Below are 24,899 nucleotides of genomic sequence, written 5' to 3' on the forward strand. Positions count from 1 at the left end.
CACACCTACATACGTACACACACACACACGTACATGTAACACCACACCCCACACACACACACACGTACACACATACACGTACACACCACACACACACACACACGTACACACATACACACACACACACGTACACACATACACCACACACACACACACCACACACACACACAATATACACAGTATATTTTGACAAATTTGGGTGCTAATGAGGCAGCTTATTTTCTTTTCACCGTTTCATTGACTATATTATGTACCAGAGTGTGGGGGGGGGGGGGGGGGGGGCGAAACAGTTGTTTATTGGGCTGTCACAGTTCATTGACTATATTATTACCAGAGTGGGGGGGGGGGGGCGAGCAGTTGTTTATTGGGCTGTCACAGTTTCATTGAAAGGGAAAAGTAATGGAAATCCTTTTAGGGATGAAACACCTGTTTCCTTCTGAGTTGTTGAGAAATGTGGACACGTCGCTCGACGTGGCTGTGATCAAGGAGAAGAAAGACCAGTGGGGGGGGGGGGGGGGGGGTTGTATCAATGACAAACTGTATAAATGTTTTTAAAGTGTGTGTGTGTGTGTGTTTCATATCGCACGGCAGCATCTGTGTGTTGGCGCTGAAAATTACAAACAACAACTTTGATTAAGTGCTGTTTGGTTTGGAAATAAATCAAAAGTGAATCAAAACTGGAAAGTGATTGTTTTTTTCATCTGATTCTCTCTTTTTTATTTTGTCAACAATTAATATTTATTCGCATAAATTAACCGGAGGTCTGGCTAAAAGGGAAGAAGGAGCGAGGACGGGTTGCTTTTATTTCTTCATGATCAATACATGTTCTTTATATGACATTAAAGGGCCCGTATGATGGAAAATAGTCTCTTTTTTTTTAGGATTTGGGGCTTATTTTGTGTCTCTGGTGCTTCCACACGCATAAAACTTGGATAAAAAACATCCATGGTGTTTTAAGTGACACACGGTTCCTGAATGTCCTCTGATCCGGTTCCTGAATGTCCTCTGATCCGGTCTCTGAATGTCCTCTGATCCGGTTCCTGAATGTCCTCTGGTCCGGTCTCTGAATGTCCTCTGATCCGGTTCCTGAATGTCCTCTGATTCGGTTCCTGAATGTCCTCTGATCCGGTTCCTGAATGTCCTCTGATTCGGTTCCTGAATGTCCTCTGATCCGGTTCCTGAATGTCCTCTGATCCGGTTCCTGAATGTCCTCTGATTCGGTTCCTGAATGTCCTCTGATCCGGTTCCTGAATGTCCTCTGATTCGGTTCCTGAATGTCCTCTGATCCGGTTCCTGAATGTCCTCTGATTCGGTTCCTGAATGTCCTCTGATCCGGTTCCTGAATGTCCTCTGATCCGGTCTCTGAATGTCCTCTGATCCGGTTCCTGAATGTCCTCTGATCCGGTCTCTGAATGTCCTCTGATCCGGTTCCTGAATGTCCTCTGATCCGGTTTCTGCCTTTTTTTTTCTTCAACATTTGTGGGTTTTTTTTAAGTTTCTTGTCATTATTTGTTGCTTTTTGCCACGTTGTTTTCAGACATTTGACACTTTTTTCCCAACATTTGTCGCTTTTTTACATTTTTAGACACTTTTTTTTGTATTTTACAAACTTTTTTACGTTGCGTTTGTGTTCTGATTGGCCGAGAGATGACACACACCAAGCTGCTTTCAATTCCCGCTTTTTTTGTAGTTGATTTGGAGGTTTTTTCCCCAACATTTGTCACTTTTTTGAGGTTTCTTTTCATCATTTATTTTCTGGGCATTTGACACTTTAGCTGACTGACGAGATCCGCTAAGACGGCGTCTGCATCGAGTCGAGGAAGGACCAGAAGGTCCTGGGAGGACCGTCCCCCGTCTCTCTTATGTCTTCTGTCTTGCCCTGATTGGTTGAGAGATGAAACACACCAAGCTGCTTTCAATTCCTGTTTAGGGTTTTAGGAACAGGTGATCTGAATAACCGTCCAATCAGCTCAGGGCAAATGAGACATTCAGCTAAGAGGAACTATGTCAACTTTTACTCAATACTATTTCAGAACCACTTCAATTTGATTTCAAATGCTATAAAATTGAACAAGATGCCCCAAAATGATGTGGAATCAATCATGTTATTTTACTACTAATAATACTTAGACTAAGAGACTGGATCACATCACTCCAGTCTTGAAGCAGGAGAGAAGCAGCTTTCAGTTTCTATGCTCCTCATATCTGGAATAAACTCCCAGAAACCTGCAGATCCGCTGCTACTCTGTTCTTTTAAATCAAGGCTGAAGACCTTTCTTTTTGATGTTGCCTTCCTTTAAATTGTGTTAATTTCTTTAACGTTTAATTTCTTATACTGCGCTGTAACTTTTAGTCTTGTGTTTTATCTGTTTTCTGTTTAATTTGTTTTTATTTGTAACTGTTTATTCTTGTGTTGGAACTGTTTTTTAACTGTTTTTTTGTGAAAAGCACTTTGAATTGCCCTGTTGCTGAAATGTCCTCTACAGATAAAGCTTTACCTTTGCCTTATTTTGGGGAATTAAAAAGAACATTGATATAGGACAACATGAGGACAACATGAGGACAACATGAGGACAACATGAGGACAACATGAGCACAATATGAAGTCAACATGGGGACAACATGAAGTCAACATGAAGTCAACATGAAGTCAACATGAGGACAATATGAGGACAACATGAGGACAACATGAGGGCAACATGAGTACAACATGAGGACAACATGAGGGCAATATGAAGTCAACATGGGGACAACATGAAGACAACATGAGGGCAACATGAGGGCAACATGAGGACAACATGAGGGCAACATGAGTACAACATGAGGACAACATGAGGGCAATATGAAGTCAACATGGGGACAACATGAAGACAACATGAAGTCAACATGAAGTCAACATGAGGACAATATGAGGACGACATGAGGACAACATGAGGACAACATGAGGCAACATGAGGACAACATGAAGACAACATGAGGACAACATGAGGGCAACATGAAGACAACATGAGGACAACATGAGCACAATATGAAGTCAACATGGGGACAACATGAGGACAACATGAAGACAACGTGAGGGTTAAACTTCCAAATCCTCCACGTGCAGACTCTAATTTGGTCTGATGGCAGCTGAACACTTCGTTAAACTCGTTGCACATTCAAACCGAACGCGGTTGGAAGGCTGCAGCCGACGGAGGTGTGTGAGTCCTCAGCAGCTGGTGTCTCTACGTTATAATCCCGACACGTCATCCATCTGTTCCGCCTCCTTTGACCTCAGCTGCACCCCCGACCGAAAGACAAATCTGAAGACCACCGTGCCCCCTCAGACATTATCATTATCCCGACATGTTCTCCATCTGCTAATCAAGGCTACGTCAACGTTAGCGTCTGGATTTCACGTCTCTTCATTTACACGGCGACACATTGTCAAAACTGACGCGGTCTCTACCCCATTGTGTCCATGTGTGTGTGTGTGTGTGTGTGTGTGTGTGTGTGTGTGTGTGTGGTGTGTGTGTGTGTGTGTGTGTGCGCAGCTTCTGCACGCTGGCATTACGGCTTTAATAACATAATCCCAGAGATTTGGACCGACAGCAAGACAGTATGCTGCCGATTTCAACCGACAGTAGGGACTTATCATCACCACGCGCTTCACAGACGGCTAGACATGTTGCTGCTGGGAGGCTCAACATGTGGCCCGCAGACCCTCTGAGCTGACGGAGGCAGTTTAAAGAGGAGAGATGTAGTTAGGACGAGTATTTATAGTTAAAACGTCATACAGACCATCAGTTCCTTTTTTAAATATATGAATATTAGCATATTTAATTAGTACGTGCTTTGTATTAATTCCTGTTTTTCATTCTTTGCACTTTCACGTCTTTCTCACGTGTCCTCCGCCGGTTCTCGGTTCAGTTTGTTGGTCTGTTTGTGGTCTAGCATACCCAGACCCTCCTCCACAGCGCTGCACAGGAGGGTCTACCATGCCCAGACCCTCCTCCACAGCGCTGTGGAAGAGGGTCTGGCTAGTCCACACAGCATTCCTGGACAGTAAAAAAAAACTTGCTCCGGTTTATCGGCATTTCTTTAAACCAATCCCAATCGTCTTGGGCGGGGCTAAGCGCCGGACGGAGCCCCGGTGCCGCTGCAAAATCACCTCTGGAAGGAACTTGTTTTGGAGGAACACGTGTACGTTTAAAAGTTGTTTTAGTCGTGCAACAGAAAACGCAGTTATGACAGATCCTCTAGCTAGCTGTCTGGATCTAGACACAAGAGCCCAAAGACCAGACCGAAGGAGGCTCTGGACCGGTCCGCTGGAGTAGATGACTGGAGGGGGGTGGGGGGGGCGTTGCAGTCTTTGCTTGCAACGACAGCTGATAGCAAAGGGAGAAACAGATTACCTAAATCAGGGTTGTGACTCTGTGATTGGCCCTTGAAATTTGTGTACGATTGTGATTGGTTAAGCCACCAGCTGACTCGGTTTAGGAAGAGAGCTTTGACTAAGTAAGGTCTTCCTGAAAGAATTCACACTGAGATACATTTAATTCAGGAGAGACTAGTTGCAGATATGCAGTTATACACAGAAAAAAAAGTATATTTATTAGGATAACAGCTGAATTGATTCAGGAGTTTAGTGATTAACCCTTATGTTGTCTTCACGTCAAAATTGAAAATCAACACTTTAGTTGACGTTTTTTTCAACTTTTGTCACTTTTTTTGATGTTTTCAACACTACGTAACATTAACTTATTAACTTTAGTTTTCAAGTTATTTTTGGAATTTATGGTCAATAAAGCTCATTTATAGGAAATTATACCTAATGTTTGAGTTAGAAAAGCAGAAATTAGGAATTATTGAGACTGAAATTAAAGGAATGGATGTTGATGATAATCACAGACTGGAATATGTCAACTTTTACTCAACACTATTTCAACAACACTCCATTTGTTTTACAATCGTATAAAATAGAATAAGACCCAAAATTAATGAAAGTAGAGATTTGTACTTGGCAAAGAGCGTTGGGATCAATCATGTATTTTGGGGAATTAAAAAGAACATTGATATAGGAACATGAGGACAACATGAGGACAACATGAGGACAACATGAGGACAACATGAAGACAACATGAAGACAACATGGGGACAACATGAGGGCAACACGAGGGCAACATGAAGACAACATGAAGACAACATGAGGACAACATGAGGACAACATGAGGCAACATGGGGACAACATGAGGGCAACATGAGGGCAACATGAGGGCAACATGAGGGCAACATGAAGACAACATGAGGACAACATGGGGACAACATGAGGGCAACATGAGGACAACATGAAGACAACATGAAGACAACATGGGGACAACATGGGGACAACATGAGGACAACATGATGGCAACATGAGGACAACATGAGGGCAACATGAAGGCAACATGAAGACAACATGGGGACAACATGGGGACAACATGAGGACAACATGAGGGCAACATGAAGACAACATGAAGACAACATGGGGACAACATGGGGACAACATGAAGACAACATGAGGGCAACATGAAGACAACATGGGGACAACATGAGGGTTATAAATTAGGTCTTCCTGCAAGAATTTACGCTGAGCTACATAATGACTGTGTACTACACAGTAAAGTGTAAAGACGTAGCTGAAAATACATAAATGAAGCAGTTCATCAAAGCGCTGCACGGACTTGGCTGCAAAAATATTCTGGCTCTTCCACAGCTTGTAGAAGAGAGAAGGAGAAGAAGAAGCCCACGCAGCAGCTAGGAAAAATGAAGAAGAGATCTTTCTTCAAAAATGTTGCTCTAATAAAAAACCTGCACTTTTAATTTCAGATGGTAGGAAAATGAAGAAGTGGGAGGAGAAATTGGAGACAGAAGGCGCTGAGCATGGACCTTCTTTGTCTTCATGCTTCTTATTTCCTCACCATGTCAAAACGAAAGAGCACCTTCTCACTAGTTCAGCTTTCTGCTTCCCTTTGCTTTAGCGTGTTGGTGCTCATACAAACGGACTCAGAACAGATCCCCACCTTGGTGCCGTGTTTAAAATTACCTTTTTTTTCCAACTCTTATCAAACTGGGGTCAGTGGTCTAATTGGGACCCCAGTGTTGGGGTCCTTGACGTGAAATTGTTTGGGAACAACTGACTTACCGGAGGTTCACACCGTCGCCATCTTGAGCAACTGACGCTCAGCTGCAACGAGGCACATCTGTCGCGCTTTGGGCGTTTTGAGCGCTAATCAGAAAGTTGAGATTTTTTTGAGACCGAAAACTCATTATGAAAATGTTTACTGAGGTAATAAATCAAGTGAGCAGTGGGTCACTTTCTCAAAGACTTCTACAGAAACCAGACTCCTTCTGCAATGGCACGTCGCCCCCTGCAGGAGATCAGATAGAAAGCAGGTTTAAGGAGTCCCCCCCCTGCTGGAGATCAGATAGAAAGCAGGTTTAAGGAGTCCCCCCCCTGCTGGAGATCAGATAGAAAGCAGGTTTAAGGAGTCCCCCCCTGCTGGAGATCAGATAGAAAGCAGGTTTAAGGAGTCCCCCCTGCTGGAGATCAGATAGAAAGCAGGTTTAAGGAGTCCCCCCTGCTGGAGATCAGATAGAAAGCAGGTTTAAGGAGTCGCCCCCCTGCTGGAGATCAGATAGAAAGCAGGTTTAAGGAGTCCCCCCCTGCAGGAGATCAGATAGAAAGCAGGTTTAAGGAGTCTGCCCCCCGCTGGAGATCAGATAGAAAGCAGGTTTAAGGAGTCCCCCCCCCGCTTGTCCTGCGAGATCAGATAGAAACCAGGTTTAAGGAGCCCCCCCCTGCAGGAGATCAGATAGAAAGCAGGTTTAACCGTGAGATCAATAGAACCACTTAGGTCCCTGCTGGAGATCAGATAGAAAGCAGGTTTAAGGAGTCCCCCCCTGCAGGAGATCAGATAGAAAGCAGGTTTAAGGAGTCCCCCCCTGCTGGAGATCAGATAGAAAGCAGGCTTAAGGTGTCTGCCCCCTGCTGGAGATCAGATAGAAAGCAGGTTTAAGGAGTCCCCCCCTGCTGGAGATCAGATAGAAAGCAGGCTTAAGGTGTCTGCCCCCTGCTGGAGATCAGATAGAAACCAGGTTTAAGGCACTTCTGCATTTGCTGCACTTTGCCAAACCGGATGCTTTGTCCGTTAATATTAACCGTCTTTGGTAATAACGGCGGGGGCGTGGAGGGACTGTGGACATATGGACGTCCCCTGCCCGTCTACATGAAACACCGGCATCCTGCTGCCAGATAATACACACAGATCTACTTTAATACAAAGTATTATTTTGCCCATTACGTAAAAGGATGAGATTATCAATACACAGATTAACGAACATCCAATGGTGTTCAAGCGTAACGCCCCCCCCCCCCCCCCAGCCCTGTCCCTCCGCCCACCCGTCTGCACACAACACTTAAAATAGGACACCCCACAATGACTTGCAGTTTAGTTGTTAGATTTTAGTCTTTATTGTACTATTTTGTTCTTGACAATTTGCTAGCGGACATGTGAAAACGTGGACCAACAAAAACATCATCATCATCATCATTATTATTATTATTATTATTATTATTATTAATATTTTTATTACAGCATATTGCCAGACTGCAGTAACAGTGAGAAGATGTGTTTTAAAAAGAAGAAAAACCAAAAACAAGAATGAAAAAAGAGAATCCAAACCAAACGAAAAGGAAAAAAAAAAACATTTTTGATTTTAATATTTGATTTTTTTTTTTTTGCACTTTTATTTTAATTCATGTACACAATATAACAGTCTAAAAACATTAAACACACAGAGCTGAAGACATTGCAGTGTTGGTTGGGAAGTGGCGGTCCTCAGGGCAGTTTATATACCGTAGCAACATGGTCCTGCTGCACTGTCACATATCTACGGGAACGGTTGGGTAGAAGGGGGGCGAAGGGGGGGGTTGAGAGGGGGGGGGGGGACTACAAACCAAAATGGCCGTCAATATAAAACTAAGTCTTTTTTTTTTTTTTATCCACCAATCAGGAGACGGTAGAGACAGAGAAGAGCGGTTAAGTAGCGTGACGAGGAGGAAATAGGGCGGCGAAAGAGGAAAATGGAATGTCTCGATTTTAATTTCTTTTTTTTTCTTTTACATTTCTTTTCTCTCGTAGACAATATAAAATCTCACAGACAAGCAAAGAAATAATTAAAACACTGGATGTACATGTGTGTATGCATGTATGTATGTAACTGGACGGAGGGGATGGATGTAAGGATGGATGGATGATGGATGGAAAAGAAGGGCTTTGAATTATTGCTTTCTGAGTAAGTCTTATTTTTCACTTCTCATCTACATGAATTGCATCTTTCTCATTCTCTCAAACTCTCTCATTTCAATCTCTTTTTCTCACCATGGTGTTCTCTTAACACGTGATTACTCCGTTTATTCGGAAGGAAGGAGGGATGACGGGAGTAGAGGAGGGAGGCAGGAGGGTGGGAGGAGGATTTAGGGAAGGGGGGCGGGGCTCAGGGCTCCTTGCTCAGCGAATCCCAGGCAGTTCTAATCCTCTTTGTGTGGGCCTCACACGTTTCCCGCCTTTTTGTCTGGTAAATGATAACAGAAGAGATTGAAAAATGTATTAAAAAATAGGTCTTGGATAAAAAGGATAATAAATAATAATAATAATAATAATAATAAATAATAATAAACAGTCATATAAAAAGGGTTAAATGTTGCATGTGTGTTGAGTGGTTTAGTGCAGATGTTCGACTCTCTAGTGTTGGGTTAGTTTGAGTTGTTTAAGGACGTACACAAAGGAAACAACACAACAACTTCATGAGGAAAATATGACAAAGTTGTCACATTATAATAGACGATCATCAGCATAACATCATAACCAAAAGGAAGATGTACATTCTGTCTTTTTGCCTGTCTGTCTCTCATTTCTCTTTCTGTCCTGTTTCTGTACATTTGTGCCTTCTCTTCTTTTGTCTTTTATGTTTAGACCATCCTTTGTGCTCACAGTGTTTCCCTAAAATCTAAAAACCTGACCATCCAACCCCACCCCAGCGAGAGGGAGACAGCAGAGAGACAGACAGACAGAGAGAGAGAAGGCTAGTTAATCTGGCTTGTTGTAGAGGCTCTGTGACACTTTGATTCTGCCCGCTAATCCGTTGATGGACTCAACTCTATTGATGTCTGCTAAACTCCTCCACAGCAAAACAGAGAGCTAACTATCTGGAGCTGTAGCAGCCAATCCGCTAGAGGGTGGAGGGTGGAGGATGGAGGCCAAAACACGGAGGCCCGAGGTGTTAAACAGCGTTCAGTGTTTGCCCTTCGAGATGAAGAGGCTTTGAGAGAACGGCACGGCGGTCGCAGCAGGAGCCGCGCTGCTCTCCACAAACATCTGTTGGTCTGTGTGAGATCAAAGCGACACCAAGCTGGACTCAAAGCCCTAAAACTGCACTTGAATGGAGAGGAGGAGGCTGGGACTGATAAATAATGGAGCGCCTTCTGGTTCACAGGCGCTTCACCTCCTCACGCTCGGTGTCTGGCAGCTTTGAGCTTTTGGCTCCCGGGTGGGAACGTGTAAAACGATTTGAACGAGGAGTGAGTCTTTAGAGGGCCTTTAGAGCAGAGATCTTCAACAGGGGGTCCTGGACACACAGGGGGGTCCTCAGTGTAGTAAAGGGGGGCTGCCAAATGATGTTACTGTACATTAATATGAATGCACAATTTTATTAGCAAAGACAAATTGGCCTATTTGGGAAAAAAATAATTACACATTGAAGATAAGCTTACTGTAGGTAAGCTAGCCGCTATGGTAGCCATACAGTTATAAAGGAGTCACTGTGCTTTCCACGTTTTTTGGGGGCATTTTTAGACCTTTATTTGATAAGAAAGCCAGACGTGAGAGGGGAGAGAAGGGGGAATGACATGCAGCTAAGGGACGCGGGTCGGAGTCAAACCCCGGCCCGCTGCATTGAGGACTGAGCCTCCTTATATAGGCGTGCGCTCTACCAGATGAGCTACACCGGCGCCACAGACAGATACTTAACATTAAAACTTGATGCATAAATAACATCCAAATATCCACACACATATACATATATTATATATATATACACACATACTGTATATATATACATACACATACTTATATACATACACACATGTATATATATCTACTGTATATATACACACAGACGTACACATACATTTATACATGCAGCACATACACATACATATATACATACATATACACACATATATATACTGTATATACTCCATATATATACTGTATATGTGCGGTAGGGGGTCCCTCCTCTATCTGATCTTTCAGTTTAGGGGTCGCTGGTCTAAAAGATGTTGAAGACCCCGCTCAACGTACAAAAAAATATAACTTTAAATGTCCGGGACATTAAGTAACTTTATCTCTCCATCTTTGTCTCTCCTCACTGGGGCTGGGTACCGTATTCTACACTTTTTAGGCACCGACGGACTTGCCTTTAAAGTATTGAGTATCGAAAAAATGGCTCGTCTTTCAATGTCTTATGTTCAATACCTTAGGATTACATCTCATCAGCGAGTTAGTCTTCCCACAGCATGCTTCTACCAAGATCTGATAGGGTTTTTGATTGGCTGTCTTAAAGTTACCCAGAGACCAGACGGGGCTCACGTAGTCGGAGCTGAAAGGTAATTGCAAAGATTTTTTCCCTAATGTAATTTCTTTGGATTCTAAAAAATGAAAATGACAAAATTTCATGGAATTGGTATCAAATAAGTATAGTTCAGGAAGTGGTGTTGGAGTCACGGTTTTGGTATTGGTACAATTTGGAGCTTTTTCACGCTGAAGAAGCGCCCTTCAGCGTGTTTGTACAGAGCTGCAACTACACGGGGTTGAAGATGACGTGGCACTAAGAGCGACTACGGTAGCGAGTAGTATGTCCCGCATGTCACGTCTTCCTAAACCCAACCGTCGCATTGTTTTCCTAAACCACACGTCCGTTCTCTTCTTCTCCTAAACCCAACTGTCCCGTTCTTCTTCTCCTAAACCCAACTGTCCATTCTCTTCTCCTAAACCAACTGTCCCGTTCTCTTCTCCTAAACCAACTGTCCGTTCTTCTTCTCTCCTAAACCCAACTGTCCGTTCTTCTTCTCCTAAACCCAACTGTCCCGTTCTTCTTTTCTCCTAAACCCAACTGTCCGTTCTTCTGCTCCTAACCAACTGTCCGTCTTCTCCCTAAACCAACTGTCCGTCTTCTCTCCTAAACCAACTGTCCCGTTCTTCTTCTCTCAAACCCAACTGTCCACTTCTTCTTCTCCTAAACCAACTGTCCTTCTTCTGTCCTAAACCCAACTGTCCGTTCTTCTCTCCTAAACCCAACTGTCCCGTTTCTTTTCTCCTAAACCCAACTGTCCAGTTTTCTTTTCTCCTAACCCAACTGTCCGTCTTCTTCTTCCTAAACCCAACGTCCGTTCTCTTCTTCTCTACAAACCCAACTGTCCCTTTCTCTTCTCCTAAACCCAAACTGTCCCGTTCTTTCTCCTAAACCCAACTGTCCCTTCTTCTTCACCTAAACCAACTGTCCAGTTCTTCTTCTCCTAAACCCAACTGTCCCGTTCTCTTCTCTAAACCCAATGTCCGTTCATTCTTCCCTAAACCCAACTGTCCCGTTCTTCTGATCTCAAACCCAACTGTCCATTTCTTCTTCACCTAAACCCAACTGTCCCGTCTCTTCTCCTAAACCCAACTGTCCCGTTATTCTCACCTAAACCCAACTGTCCCGTTCTTCTTCACCTAAACCCAACTGTCCCGTTCTTCTGTTCTCCTAAACCCAACGTCCCGTTCTTCTCTCCTAAACCCAACTGTCCCGTTTCTTCTTCTCCTAAACCCAACAACTGTCCCGTTCTGCTTCTTCTCCTAAAACCAACTGTCCCGTTCTTCTTCTCCTAAACCCAACTGTCCAGTTCTTCTTCTTCTCCTAAACCAACGTCCGTTCTTCTTCTCCAAAACCCAACTGTCCCGTTCTTCTCTCATAAACCCAACTGTCCCGTTCTTCTTCCCTAAACCCAACTGTCCCGTTCTTCTCTCCTAAACCCAACTGTCCGTTCTTCTTCACCTAAACCCAATGTCCCGTTCGTCTCTCCTAAACCCAACTGTCCCTTCTTCTTCACCTAACCCAAACTGTCCCGTTCTTGCTTCCTAAACCAACTGTCCCTTCTCTTCACCTAAACCAACTGTCCCGTTCTTCTCCCTAAACCCAACTGTCCCGTTCTTCTTCTCCTAAACCCAACTGTCCGTTCTTCTTCTCCTAAACCAACTGTCCGTCGTTCTTCTCTCCTAAACCCAACGGTCCGCTTCTTCTTCTCCAAAACCCCAAAACTGTCCCATTCTTCTTCTTCATCCTAAACCCAACTGTCCTCTTCTTCTTCTCCTAAACCAACTGTCCCGTTCTTCTTCCCTAAACCCAACGTCCCTCTCTTCTCACCAAACCCAACTGTCCGTTCTTTTCCCTAAACCCACTGTCCCATTCTTCTTTCTCCTAAACCCCAACTGTCCCATTCTTCTTCTCCTAAAACCCAACTGTCCCATTCTCTTCATCCTAAACCCAACTGCCCATTCTTTCTTCTCTAAACCCAACTGTCCCATTCTTCCACATGTCATCCCACCCACCCACGGCCTTTTCCTTAACCTAACTGCGTCAAAAGTGAAGCCAACAGTACCGACCCAGCATGTTAAGATGATGCTAAAGGAGATTTTTAGTGTCAATAACAACGTCAAGCGTCCATATTTTATGAGAGGGGAGTGAGAATCTGTTGATAAGCCCTACTCTTCACATCTGGATTGAATCCATTTATGTCTGCAGGTCACGGAAGACGGGGAAAAAAGCAAAGACTTAACCACGTTGCTGCTAAATCTCCTCTTAAGGGACTGTTTCATTGGGGCTGCAGTTAGCTTGCACTGTGACAGGCTCAGCCATGTCGCAGTTAGTGTGATATCTATTTTTTTTTATAAGTTCATGAACAGTCAGCCTCCAACTGTAGCTGCTCTGGGAATCCACACACACCACCTGAGTCCTTTTAACCCTTGTGTTGTCCACCTAGGTTATAAAAACGGACATAAATATGACACTTTTGTGCCTTTTTCAGACTTCTTTTATTTTTTTATTTTCACTAACACCACCTTACTAACACTAGTTTACAGTACTTTTTGGAATTAATGGTCAATAACCCTCATTTATATAGAATTGTACCGAATATTTCAGTTAAAAAGCAGAAATTATGAGTTATTTTGACTAATAGTTAAGATCAGAGGAATGAAAGAGATCCATTGTATTTGCAAAGAGCGTTGTAAGGAATCCAATCCATTTTTGTGTGGTATGTTGGTTAAAAGAAACCTCATATTTCAGATATAGACATTTTCTAAAGGGGTCAAATTTGACCCGAGGACAACAGGAGGGTTAAACCGGTTTAGTTGTCTGGCTGTACATGAACATGACGTTGCACTGAAAGTAGCGGTCACTAAATGAAATGGGTCTCTCTCTCTCTCTCTCTCTCTCTCTCTCTCTCTCTCTCTCTCTCTCTCTCTCTCCATCTCTCCTTTCTTCTATCTATACTTGCTGTTTTTTTTACAGGTGCACAAAGACTTATTCAACAGCCACACTGCAATTTCTTTAAAGGGATTTAGCAAGAAATAGATTTTCCTCATGCAATCACGCAGGAAAGTTGACATGCCTATATATATATGTGTGTACAGTGTCATCATCTTAGGAAATACGCTTATTTTAGTTATAGTTTTAGTGTCAACCAACACTTTTTGTTGACGCTTTTCATTGACGTTTTAAATTTTTGTCCCTTTTTTCAACACTTTTGACGTTTGTCACTTTTTTTGACGTTTTCAACACTACGCAACACTAACTTATTAACTTTAGTTTTACAGTTATTTTTGGAATTTATGGTCAATAAAGCTCATTCATAGGAAATTATCCCTAATGTTTGAGTTAGAAAAGCAGAAATTAGGAATTATTTAGACTAAAATTAAAGGAATGGATGTTGATGATAATCACAGACTGGAATATGTCAACTTTTACTAAATACTATTTCAACAACACTTCCATTTGTTTTACAATGCTATAAAATAGAATAAGACCCAAAATTAATGAAAGTAGAGATTTGTACTTCGCAAAGAGCGTTGGGTGGAATCAATCATATTATTTTGGGGAATTAAAAAGAACATTTAATATAGGAAAACGGGGCAATTTGACCCGAGGACAACATGAGGGTTAATATCATTACGTGTGTTTGTGTTATTAGTATCGAATGTCGGTGTCGTAACACCCGTTCAGACCGTTGTCGAAGGACAGCTCCCTCTCTAATTGGTCCGTCGCTGCTGACATCACGTTCTGAACAATGGCCACCGCTGCATCTCGAAGATCCCTCTTCCTCATCTCCTCCTCCTCCTCCTCCTCCTCCCTCTCTGCACCATCGTCACAACCTCCATTTTGTGGAGATAACTCTGCCCCCCCTGCCTCCTCCACCTCCCCCCCTTCCCCTTCCCCCTTCTCCTCCCTGCTAACGGCTAACGCTAGCTCAGGTTCTGGGCCGCTGCTTTTGGTTTGTTTGCTATGGTTTGTTAGTGCTGGTGCGTGTCGCTGTCGTCTGTTAGTGTCTCCTTCAGAGTCTCCGTCAGAGTCCCGGTCGGCGTGCTCTAACTCACCGCTGTTCACAGCCGCCGTGGTGTTGATGATCTTGGCGTTGGCCTCCTCTTTGGCCCCCCCCGATTCCTTGCCCTTCTTCACGGGGCTGCCGCCGCCCGGTGTCTTGCCGGCGTCCTCGTCCCCGTCGTCCTGGTGATTGTGTGTGGCGTTCTCGTCCCCCGTGCCGTTGGAGCAGCCGTTCTCCCCGTTGGTCACCGGGGCGTCGGCCGGCGTCTTCTCCGCCTCCACCTTGGCCGCCGCGTCCCCCCCGGCCTCCGGCGCCGCTGGCGTCTTCTCGGCCTCCGTGGCGTCTTTGTCGTTGGCGTCGCCGTCGGCCGTCCCTTCCTTGGCTGCGTCTCCGGCCTCACCTCCCTCCGCGGCGGCCCCCTCCTCCTCCTCTTCCTCCTCCTTGGCGCCCTCACCCATGTCCACGCTGGTGGACTTGCCCTTTCGCAGGATGAAGTTCTTCAGAGAAACGGCGCGGCCAAAATGGGAGCGCTTGGCCTTGGCTGCCTTTGCGTCTTTGCCCTCCTCTCGTCCAAAATTTAACCCGCACAGGGGTAGGGAAGGGTTTAAAAGGTTTTTGGGTTAGGGTTTTTTTACAAAAGGGAAAGACCGAGAAAGACAGACCGAAAGGCAGCACTAAATGGGGCTAATTTTGGGGGAAGGGAGTCTCAAAATGGGTTAGGTTTGGGGTTTTATAAAAAGAAAGACGACCGAAGGGGAAAAACTTAAAAAAAAAAGTGGAATGGATGTCGAAAATAGGCAAAGAAAGGCCCGAGTAGATCGGCTTAAAAGATACAAGGGGTTTAAGGAGGATTGTCAACAGGATTTGGGGGGAAAATTTCCACCCTTACTTTATAGCCCACACTGTAAAAGGGGTCTTTTTCAGGTCCCTAAAAATCAATCAGACAGCTGGGAGGGATTCGAACGTGGGCTCGGGTTTACAAGACCAAGAGACTGGACACATCCCCCCAGGCCTCACTAAAACCAAGAACTGGAACCCCGTCCGCCTCACTAAGCCCAAAAGGGTGGGGGTCACATCACTCCAGTTTTTAAATCTTTTTCACTGGTTTTCCCGTTCTCAAAGGGAAATTTTTTTCAAAGGACTTTTTGCATTTTTTAATCCCTTAACGGTTTTTGGTCCAAAAATTTAACCATTCCCCGGAAACCCCGCCCCAACTACACCCAACCCCCCCCCGACCTTCAGGTTTTAATCCCCGGGGGCCCGGTCCCCACCCATACCAACTATGAAACCCCCCAGAACCCCTTTAGGGCATTGGGACAGGTCTGTACTTTCACCATGACCCCCCACCCCGGACTTCAGGGTCACCTGGGGAAAAGGGGGATTTTCTTTCCCGTCCCCAGAGTCAAAACTAAACAGGGGAGGGAGTTTTTAGTTTTTTTGCTCCTCATATCTGGAATAAACTCCCAGAAACCTGCAGATCCGCTGCTACTCTCAGTTCTTTTAAATCAAGGCTGAAGACCTTTCTTTTTGATGCTGCCTTTCTTTAAATGAATGCTCATTCTTTACATTTCTTATGCTGCACTGTAACTTTTATTCTTGTGTTTTATTTTTCTATTTGTTTTTAACTGTCTATTCATGTGTTTTACCGGTTTTTAATGCTTATGATTTTAACTGTTTGTACTTGTGTTTTATCTGTTTAACTGATTTTGTGTAAAGCACTTTGAATTGCCCTGTTGCTGAAATGTGCTCTACAGATAAAGCTGCCTTGCCTAACGGTTAAAGCTTCTGTGTGAGTAAGATTCTCATCGACTACCTCCGAAATCCTAAGAAATATATCTTATTAAGTTTTGATAATTATTGTACATTTTCCTCATTGTGTTTAATTTATAATGTACTTTGTGGCCTGGCTCCACTGCTGGAGTTTATTAAACATAGACACACTCGGATCACCACAAAAACTTCCTTCAGCCATAATGCATCTATTAAAGGCAATGCATTATGGGAAATACTTCCCCCAACTATAAGGGAGCGTCCCACTTTGGCCTCCTTTAAGAGCCGGGTAAAGCTGAGGCTTAGACGTGTAAGCACCGCTAACTTGTGTTTCCATTTTAACTTTTACTAATGAATTGTCCGGTTTTTGTTTTGTTTTGTTCTTTCTTTTTGTTTCTTCCTGTCTTTACATACTAAATGTGACGATCCTATGTCTTTTTTTTATTGTAACTCCAACCTGTCGATTGGACTGCAGATGTAAATTAGCCCTCGGGCTACAATCTGGCACATTTACACGTACTGTTGTGCTTGTTCATCAATGTGCATTGTCCTGAATGAATAAATTACTAAATAAATAAATAAATAAATAAAACATCGGCCATTTCAGAGAAAGGGCACTTCCTCCTGCAGAATGACGTGAATACGTGAATAAGATTTTCCCAAGCGTAATGTTTCTGATAACTATATTAAAAGCTGCATTCATTCTTCTTTGGCCACCACCACCATATCATTAAAGAATTGAAGATTCAGAGCTGCCTATAGACCGAATTACCGCTATGTTGCGCTAACACAAAAACAACGTCCGGGTTAACGAGAAATGTGAAATCAGCAAACCTAAAAAACAATTCTGTTGTCATTTCTTGCCATAACTGTAACATTTAAAGACATATACTTCAGTATAGGTACAGTATTTACCAAATCTAGCTGTAGGAACAGCAGCATGGCGCCACCAGTCCGACTGACTGCTAGTTTGGGCGGTAACACTTTACTTTAGGGTATCTACGTAAGAGTGACATGACACTGCCATGAACACATGGACCCTAACCATAACTTGTCATGACAAAACCGAATGACACTTACTAAAAAGAACATTTATGACTTGCACAAGGTTTCTACCAGGAAGTTATAGCGAACAAACATTGTGATTGGGTCTATTTCCGTGTTTAGGAGACAGCGAGCAACATCGTCCCATTGGAGTTGTTTACGATGAACGGAAGTCCAATTGTAACTCTGCTTTTAGCTCCGTTTGGTTCTCCACGTAGCAACTCTTGAGAAAAACGTCTCTCTCGTTAGCTGCTAGAGGCTCAACTTTCCTCGCCAGCCAAATTAGATTCGTCATAACAATTCAAGTGGAAATCCAATTTGAAGAAATACCATTTGCAAATTAAAAAATTGTGGTCTAATTTAATGCATATTATTTGTTATCATCTCAAAGAGGAATCTGGGTTAAAAATGGATTGAGTCCAAACCAATTTCCTCCAAAATGTGGACGTGTCCAGGATTCTGTATTTTCTTTATGCAGCCAGAGAGCAACTCAGTCTTTTTACTGGTGACTAAATCCACGGTGTGACTTGAATTTCACATCAGATGTTGAATATTTTATATTGTGGAAAAAGTCCCAGTACATTATCTCCCTTAAGCAGTTAGCAGTTAGTTACTTCCTGTCTTTGCTCCCTGGACGGAGACAGACACAAATAGTCTCGGTGTTTTTGATGGTATCCATGTCGAACTGTAAGTCTAAATGAGACACCTGTAAAGGTTTTGTTCTACAGCTTCTTATAAAAGGACTGTTAGCATGAAAGGGACTCTGCTGGGATTGATAACTACATTCCTACGCAGAGACTACGTCATCGTGAGGATTCACAATTGTGCGCTGGTGTGTCTGCATCGTTCTAGCGTACCTCTTTAATCCCCGTGTGGTCTTCCCGTTAACCACGAACTTGTCCTACCAGGTCAAAATTTATTTTTATTTGTGCTTTTCCGATGTTTTTGTCCTTTTTCTGATTTCTTTCTCACTTTTTCCAATTTTTTTGGCACTTTTTTTTTTTAAAACCTGAGCTGGTTTAATAATAGGTTTTATACTTATTCTTGGAATTCATGGTCAACAAAGCTCATTTATATCAAATTAAACACACGTTTTTAGTTAAAAAGGCAGAAATTATGAATTATTTTTGACTAATAGTTAAGATCAGAGGATGTTGAGTGGATTACAGATGTGGATATATGTCCAAGTTTAGTCCGGATACTGTTTGGAAACCATAAAAAAAAAGAAGAATTCAAATGCTATAAGATTAAATAAAACACCCAAAAAATTCAATGAAAGTAATCATTAACTTTACCTGAAGAATGTTGTATGGAATGAATCATACATGTTATTTTTGGGCAATTTGGTTGAAAGAAATCCATATTTCTGACATAAAACACTTTAAAACGTGTCAATTTGACCCGAGGACAACACCAGGGTTAAGAGAACAGCAGCGCCGTGTGTAGTGTGTGTACTTGTGTGAGGAGAGTGTGGTAGAGCGAGTGAAAGAGTGATGGGGGTTAGTTTCAGAGGGGGTACTGACTCCAGCGGTGGGGATGGAGAAACAAAAACGTGCTTTCTGACGATGGTCGGAAAGCTGTTTACGAACAAGAACCCGGGTACGAGTAAATGTAGTCTATATCAGCGATGTTTCATTTCCGGGATTATTCAGGTGCCGCTGTAAATTCCAACGGACGTCTTTAAAAACAAAGTGGAAATAAAAGACACCAACGTCTGGTTTAAGTTCCCACTGTTGATCAAAAACAACATCCAAATAACCAATTAAAGCTAAAAGCTGACACGAGGATGTGCAACGTAACGGGCTTTGAGGATAAGCATCAAAGTACCAGTTGTTAAAATCTTCTGATTAATATATTCGTCGCGTTTAACTCTACAAGTTAATGTAAATCAGAAAGATAGACTTAGAGACTCAGACTTCTCTTTATTATCTGTGATTCTACAGCAAATATTCTACAGTTAAGACTACAGCATAACTACGTCTGATTGGCTAAACAGCGTTACAGTCCTAAAGACTAGCGTTAGATTAAATGCATCATGATTCCTGCATTGATTTTTGATCCATCTACCAGCTTGTTTTCTACTAAATCTCTATAATCCTCTGTCTCTGTGTCGGCGCTCTAACCTCCGTCCCCGTCCTCTGTCTCTGTGTCGGCGCTCTAACCTCCGTCCCCGTCCTCTGTTTCTGTGTCGGCGCTCTAACCTCCGTCCCCGTCCTCTGTCTCTGTGTCGGCGCTCTAACCTCCGTCCCCGTCCTCGGTCTCTGTGTCGGCGCTCTAACCTCCGTCCCCGTCCTCTGTCTCTGTGTTGGCGCTCTAACCTGCGGCTACCTGGTCCTCAGATCGCTGCAGGGTAAATCCAGACAGCTAGCTAGACTATCTGTCCTTTTTGTTGCCTTTTTGTATTAATTTATCACGTTTTTGTCGCCTTTTCATAGCCTTTTTTGTCGCCTTTTTGTCATCATTTTTTTAAGCCTTTCGTCGCCTTTTCGGATGTCCGTCGCCGTCCTCAGTCTCTGTGTTGGCTCTCTATTTATTTATTGCGTTTTCGTTGCCTTTTCGTAGCCTTTTTATCGTGTTTGTTGCCTTTTTATCTTTTTTCTGTCGCCCTTTCGTAGCCTTTTGGACGCCTTTTTGTTACCTTTTTGTCACAACCTTTTTGTCATCCTTTTGTTTAACCTTTTCGTAGCTTTTTGTCACGTTTTTGTCGCCTTTTCACCGACTTTTCCCACTTTTTTGGATGTCCGTCCCCGTCTTCAGTCTCTGTGTTGGTGCTCTAACCTGCGGCTGATTTCTGAGGACTATGGTTACCTGGTCCTCAGATCTCTGCAGGGTAAATCCAGACAGCTAGCTAGACTATCTGTCCAATCTGAGGACTATGGTTACCTGGTCCTCAGATCTCTGCAGGGTAAATCCAGACAGCTAGCTAGACTATCTGTCCAATCTGAGGACTATGGTTACCTGGTCCTCAGATCTCTGCAAGGTAAATCCAGACAGCTAGCTAGACTATCTGTCCAATCTGAGGACTATGGTTACCTGGTCCTCAGGTCTCTGCAGGGTAAATCCAGACAGCTAGCTAGACTATCTGTCCAATCTGAGGACTATGGTTACCTGGTCCTCAGATCTCTGCAAGGTAAATCCAGACAGCTAGCTAGACTATCTGTCCAATCTGAGGACTATGGTTACCTGGTCCTCAGGTCTCTGCAGGGTAAATCCAGACAGCTAGCTAGACTATCTGTCCAATCTGAGGACTATGGTTACCTGGTCCTCAGATCTCTGCAGGGTAAATCCAGACAGCTAGCTAGACTATCTGTCCAATTGGAAGTTTCTTGCACGACTAAAACAACTTTTGAACGTACATATGTTCCACCAAAACAACTTCCTTCCCGAGGCCATTTTGCAGCAGCAGCGTGGCTCTGTCTTCCGCTTAGCCCCGCCCAAGACGATTGTGATTGGTTTAAAGAAATGTCAATAAACCGGAGCATGTTCTCCTCCCGTCCCAGAATGCTGTGTGGACTCGCCAGACCTTCCTCCTCAGAAGGTCCGGCAATGCGAGACTAGAGGAAATGTGACACTACCAATCCACAGCCAAGCGGACCAATCACAGTTGTTGTTGTTGTTGTTGTTGTTGTTGTTTTCACAACAAGAAGTTAGATTTCTAGGTGAGGTGCACGTTAGGCAACATTAAAGGGTCCGTGCCTACGCGTCACACGGTGTAGATTCATCGCAGAACCATAAGTCCAATTTAAGGCTCCAAAGTTACATTTGGCTCATCAGATGATCGATGGTGGAGCAAAGACGCAAAAACAGTGACGTTCTGCCACTTTTTGGGCTTCAAACACTGACGTGAAACTATCTGAAATGTGATGTGAAGTGCCCCCAACCAGATGCTGCGTTTTTGTAAGTTGTTGTGTAATCTCCCCTGAGGCGCCGGCTGCAGTTGCATCATGCTTTCCCGCCATTTTGCTAAAGAATTAGTTGTTAAAGTAATTTCTTATGCAAACATATGGCAGAAAATGCGGTTTTCAGCCTCTCAATCATGGTGGTTTCCTGCTCTTTTCTGTATTTCCATCAGGTTTTGGACTAACAAAACAAGACATTTAAATACATCTTGTCATCAGTCCAGCAGGGAGTTTTCTACACATCTCCTTGGTCTTTAAGAAACTGTGATGGACATTTTTTACTATTTTTGACACTTTATAGACTAAAAAATGGATCGGCAGATTCATTGATAATGAAACTAATCGTGACAAGTGGCGCCAAACAGATGTTTATTTTCCGGAGGTTGTCATGATATTTTGTGTGTCGTCTCACCTGTGGCTGCAGTTGCATCCTCCTCTCCAGAGGGGGCGCACTCGGTGTTGGCGCGTTTGGACTTGGGTATGACGCGCTTCTTGAAGGAGGTCCAGATCTCGTTGGCATGTTGCGTCACCGTCCCACCACTACCGGCGGCTGCTGCTGCCTTCTCCTCCTCCCCTCCCTCAGCCTTTTCCTTCTCCTCCCCTCCCTCAGCCTTGGCTTCCTCTGTTCCTCCCTCCTCCTTGGCCTCCTCTCCTTCCACCGCTTCCTCCGCCGCCGCCGCCACTGCCGCCGCCACTTCCTCCTCCGGCTTTGCGTTGTCGGCAGAGTCTTTGTCCGAGCCCTTGGCCTTCCCGCTGATGCCGACCACCGACGGGTCCCTCTTCAAACCCTGGAAGGTCCAGGAGCGTTTCAGCTTCCACCTTTTCTGCCCCGACTCCTTGGAGTCCAGCGTGGACGAGTCTCCGCCTCCCTCTCCGTCCTCCTCCTTCACGTCTTCTCCTGCGCTCTTCTTGTGCCCCTTCTGAGCCATGAGCTTCTTGAAGGAGTGCCAGCGCTTCATGTGCTTGGTGGTCGCCGAGGACGACGCGGCTTTCTGTTCTCCCTCTTCACCTTCGTCTGCACCTCCCGCCGCCGCCGCCGCCGCCTCCGTGGCTCCTCCCTCCTCCGCGGTGGAGTCCGCGGCGGCGTTGAGGGCCTCGGGATCCAGCCGGTCCAGGGACTTGGATCGAACCTTAACGTCTTTCTTCTCGGTGCTGCGATGGGAGAAGATCCTCGCCACCGGCTTCCTGATCAGATCTCGAACCATGGATTTGGCCTCCGCCGGTTTGCCCTTCTCCGCCTTCTTCTCTTCTTCCTTCTCTCCGTTTTCCGCTTTCTCTATCGTCGCCTCTCCGTCCGTGCCGCCCTCTGCTCCGCCCTCAGGCGCCGCAGCCTCCTCGCCCCCTTTCTCTCCCTCCTTCTCCCCCCCTCCCTCGACTGCGTTCTCCTCTCCTCCGGTGGTGGCTGTGATCGACTCTTTCTTCTTCCTTCCTCCCATCACCTTCCCCAGGCCGCTCTTGTTGAGGAAGGAGTCCAGGAACGAGGTCTTGGGCTCCGCGGAGGAGGCGTTTTCCGAGTTCTGAGGCGGAGCCGCCGCCGCCTCCTCGCTCGCCGCCGCGGCTGCGTCTCCGTCTTCGGCTCCCGCTGCCGTGTCGTTGTTCACAGTCTCTTTGTTATCGACAACCTCGCTGTTGACAGCGGAACCGTCTTTATCAACAACCTCGCTGTTGGCAGTCTCTGAGTTTGTGTTGGCGTTGTTGGCCGGCTGCTCGGCCTCCGCCGGCTTGCTCTCGGGGGTTTTCCCGTCTTCCTGGACCACCGGCGCCGCATTGGCCTCTGTCGCTGCCATTTTGGAAAGGGAAAACAACCAATAACAAAAAAAAAAGTTCCTTCTTTCCTTCCTTCCTTCCCTGGCCTTCTGCCCTCCTCTCTCTCTCTTGTTCTGGTGTTTCGTTCCTCCTGCTGGGGTGGTGCTCTCAGGTCATGGAGAGCAGGGTGGAGAACAGTGGCGAGGAGGGAAGATACTCAGCATCCTACTAGTCCTCCAAACTCCTGCAGAGAAAAAAAAAAGGGAAACCGAGAGATTAGAGGATGTGGCGGGCTGGAGGGAACGAAGGGATGATAAGAGGGGGCAGAGAAGAGGAAGAGGCACAGATGGTTAATAGTCTGATTCAACACCATAGACACTCAATTAGCCCGGTCTAGACTGTGCCATGAATGAGGAATGAAGTGTTACAAAATAGAGAATCTCAGCGGGAAATGATATGCAATTATGATGCTGCCCAATCAGTCACGCTTTTGGGTTTGCTTGGATTTTCCCAGGTGTGAAACGAAACCGAGCCAAGGGGAAAATGCTGACAAACTCATCAAGTGACTCGGACCAGAGCAAACACACTACAGGTGTGAAAACGCCCTAAAAAGTATTGGATCCTACATTTATAATAATGCAACTTTGATGTACCCACAAATAGGCCTGCGCGATTAATCGTTACAAAAAATCCCAATCTCGATTCACCCTGTGACGATTTAATTTTTTATTGACTTTGATTGTCATTCAATTTTACGAGCCGACTGCATCACAAGCGCGACTACTTTCTTCCATGAGTTTTAAACATAGACTGTATAAAACAGGTGTTAAAGGGCTCCCGATCGCTGCCATGCTCTCCCTTCTCTTCATTGAAGCCTCTGTTGACAGGTCTGTGGTGATGTGCAATGTACTATAGGTAGAGCTGGGCAATATATCATGATATGAGCCTAGATGTCATCTTAGATTTTGGATATCATAATATTGGAATATGGCACAAGTGTCTTTTCTTGGTTTTAAAGGCTACATTACAGTAAAAATATTGTGATATTTGATTTACGACAAATTGCCCACTCCTACCTGGTGCCAAACAACATCTAAGTCTGGTTTTGCCAATGTGTTTTGTCTGGTCATGGTTCATGCGTGCAGTAAACATAGATAGATAGATAGATAGATAGATAGATAGATAGATAGATAGATAGATAGACAGATAGATAGATAGATAGATAGATAGATAGATAGATGGATAGATAGATAGATAGATAGATAGATAGATAGATAGATAGATAGATAGATAGATAGATAGAGATCCCAAATTATGGTGTTTGTTACACTTCATGAGAAAAGAATTGAGAATGGTGATATCAATTCCAAGCTAAAAAATCGTGATTCATATTTTTCTCCCTAATCGTGCAGACCCACAAAACATCCCCCTTCTTTCAATCTTTGTAAGATGTCGGTTGAATATTTGAAGTCTCGGAGCCAAAGCTGATGACATTAATATCAAGTCAACCTCAGGGTTAAATTTCCCAGACTTGACGAAGATCTTCTCAAGGCACCAACGACATCGTACAGTCAGAAAATGTAAAAGTAAGGCCCTTTAAATATGGTCCAACGTGTGGGAATAAAAATGTACAGTTTAGGGATTACACAGATGCCAAAAAGTCAAATATAACTTAAGAACAATGTGCTTGGCCCAAAAAACAGTACAGCCTAACACTGCCCGTTTCCCTGCTCTGTCTCTCGGGCCCCAAAGGGCCCAATTGGCCCCATAGAAGATATAAT

General features: G+C 44.3%; 1 protein-coding gene across 1 annotated transcript; it reads right to left on the reverse strand.

The window, feature by feature from the left end:
- Window positions 1–7,468: 7,468 nt before the first annotated feature.
- LOC116704631 (neurofilament medium polypeptide) lies at window positions 7,469–23,363 on the reverse strand. Its single transcript, XM_032540254.1, has 4 exons — window positions 21,795–23,363; window positions 19,753–19,786; window positions 14,712–15,224; window positions 7,469–8,595 (listed from the first exon to the last, which is right to left on the reverse strand). Exons 1-4 carry the CDS (start codon window positions 23,157–23,159, stop codon window positions 8,573–8,575), a joined length of 1,935 nt encoding a protein of 644 aa, XP_032396145.1. The 5' UTR covers window positions 23,160–23,363; the 3' UTR covers window positions 7,469–8,572.
- Window positions 23,364–24,899: the final 1,536 nt, after the last annotated feature.

The sequence above is a fragment of the Etheostoma spectabile genome, chromosome 16, assembly GCF_008692095.1.
Source record: "Etheostoma spectabile isolate EspeVRDwgs_2016 chromosome 16, UIUC_Espe_1.0, whole genome shotgun sequence".
NCBI lineage: Eukaryota > Metazoa > Chordata > Actinopteri > Perciformes > Percidae > Etheostoma > Etheostoma spectabile.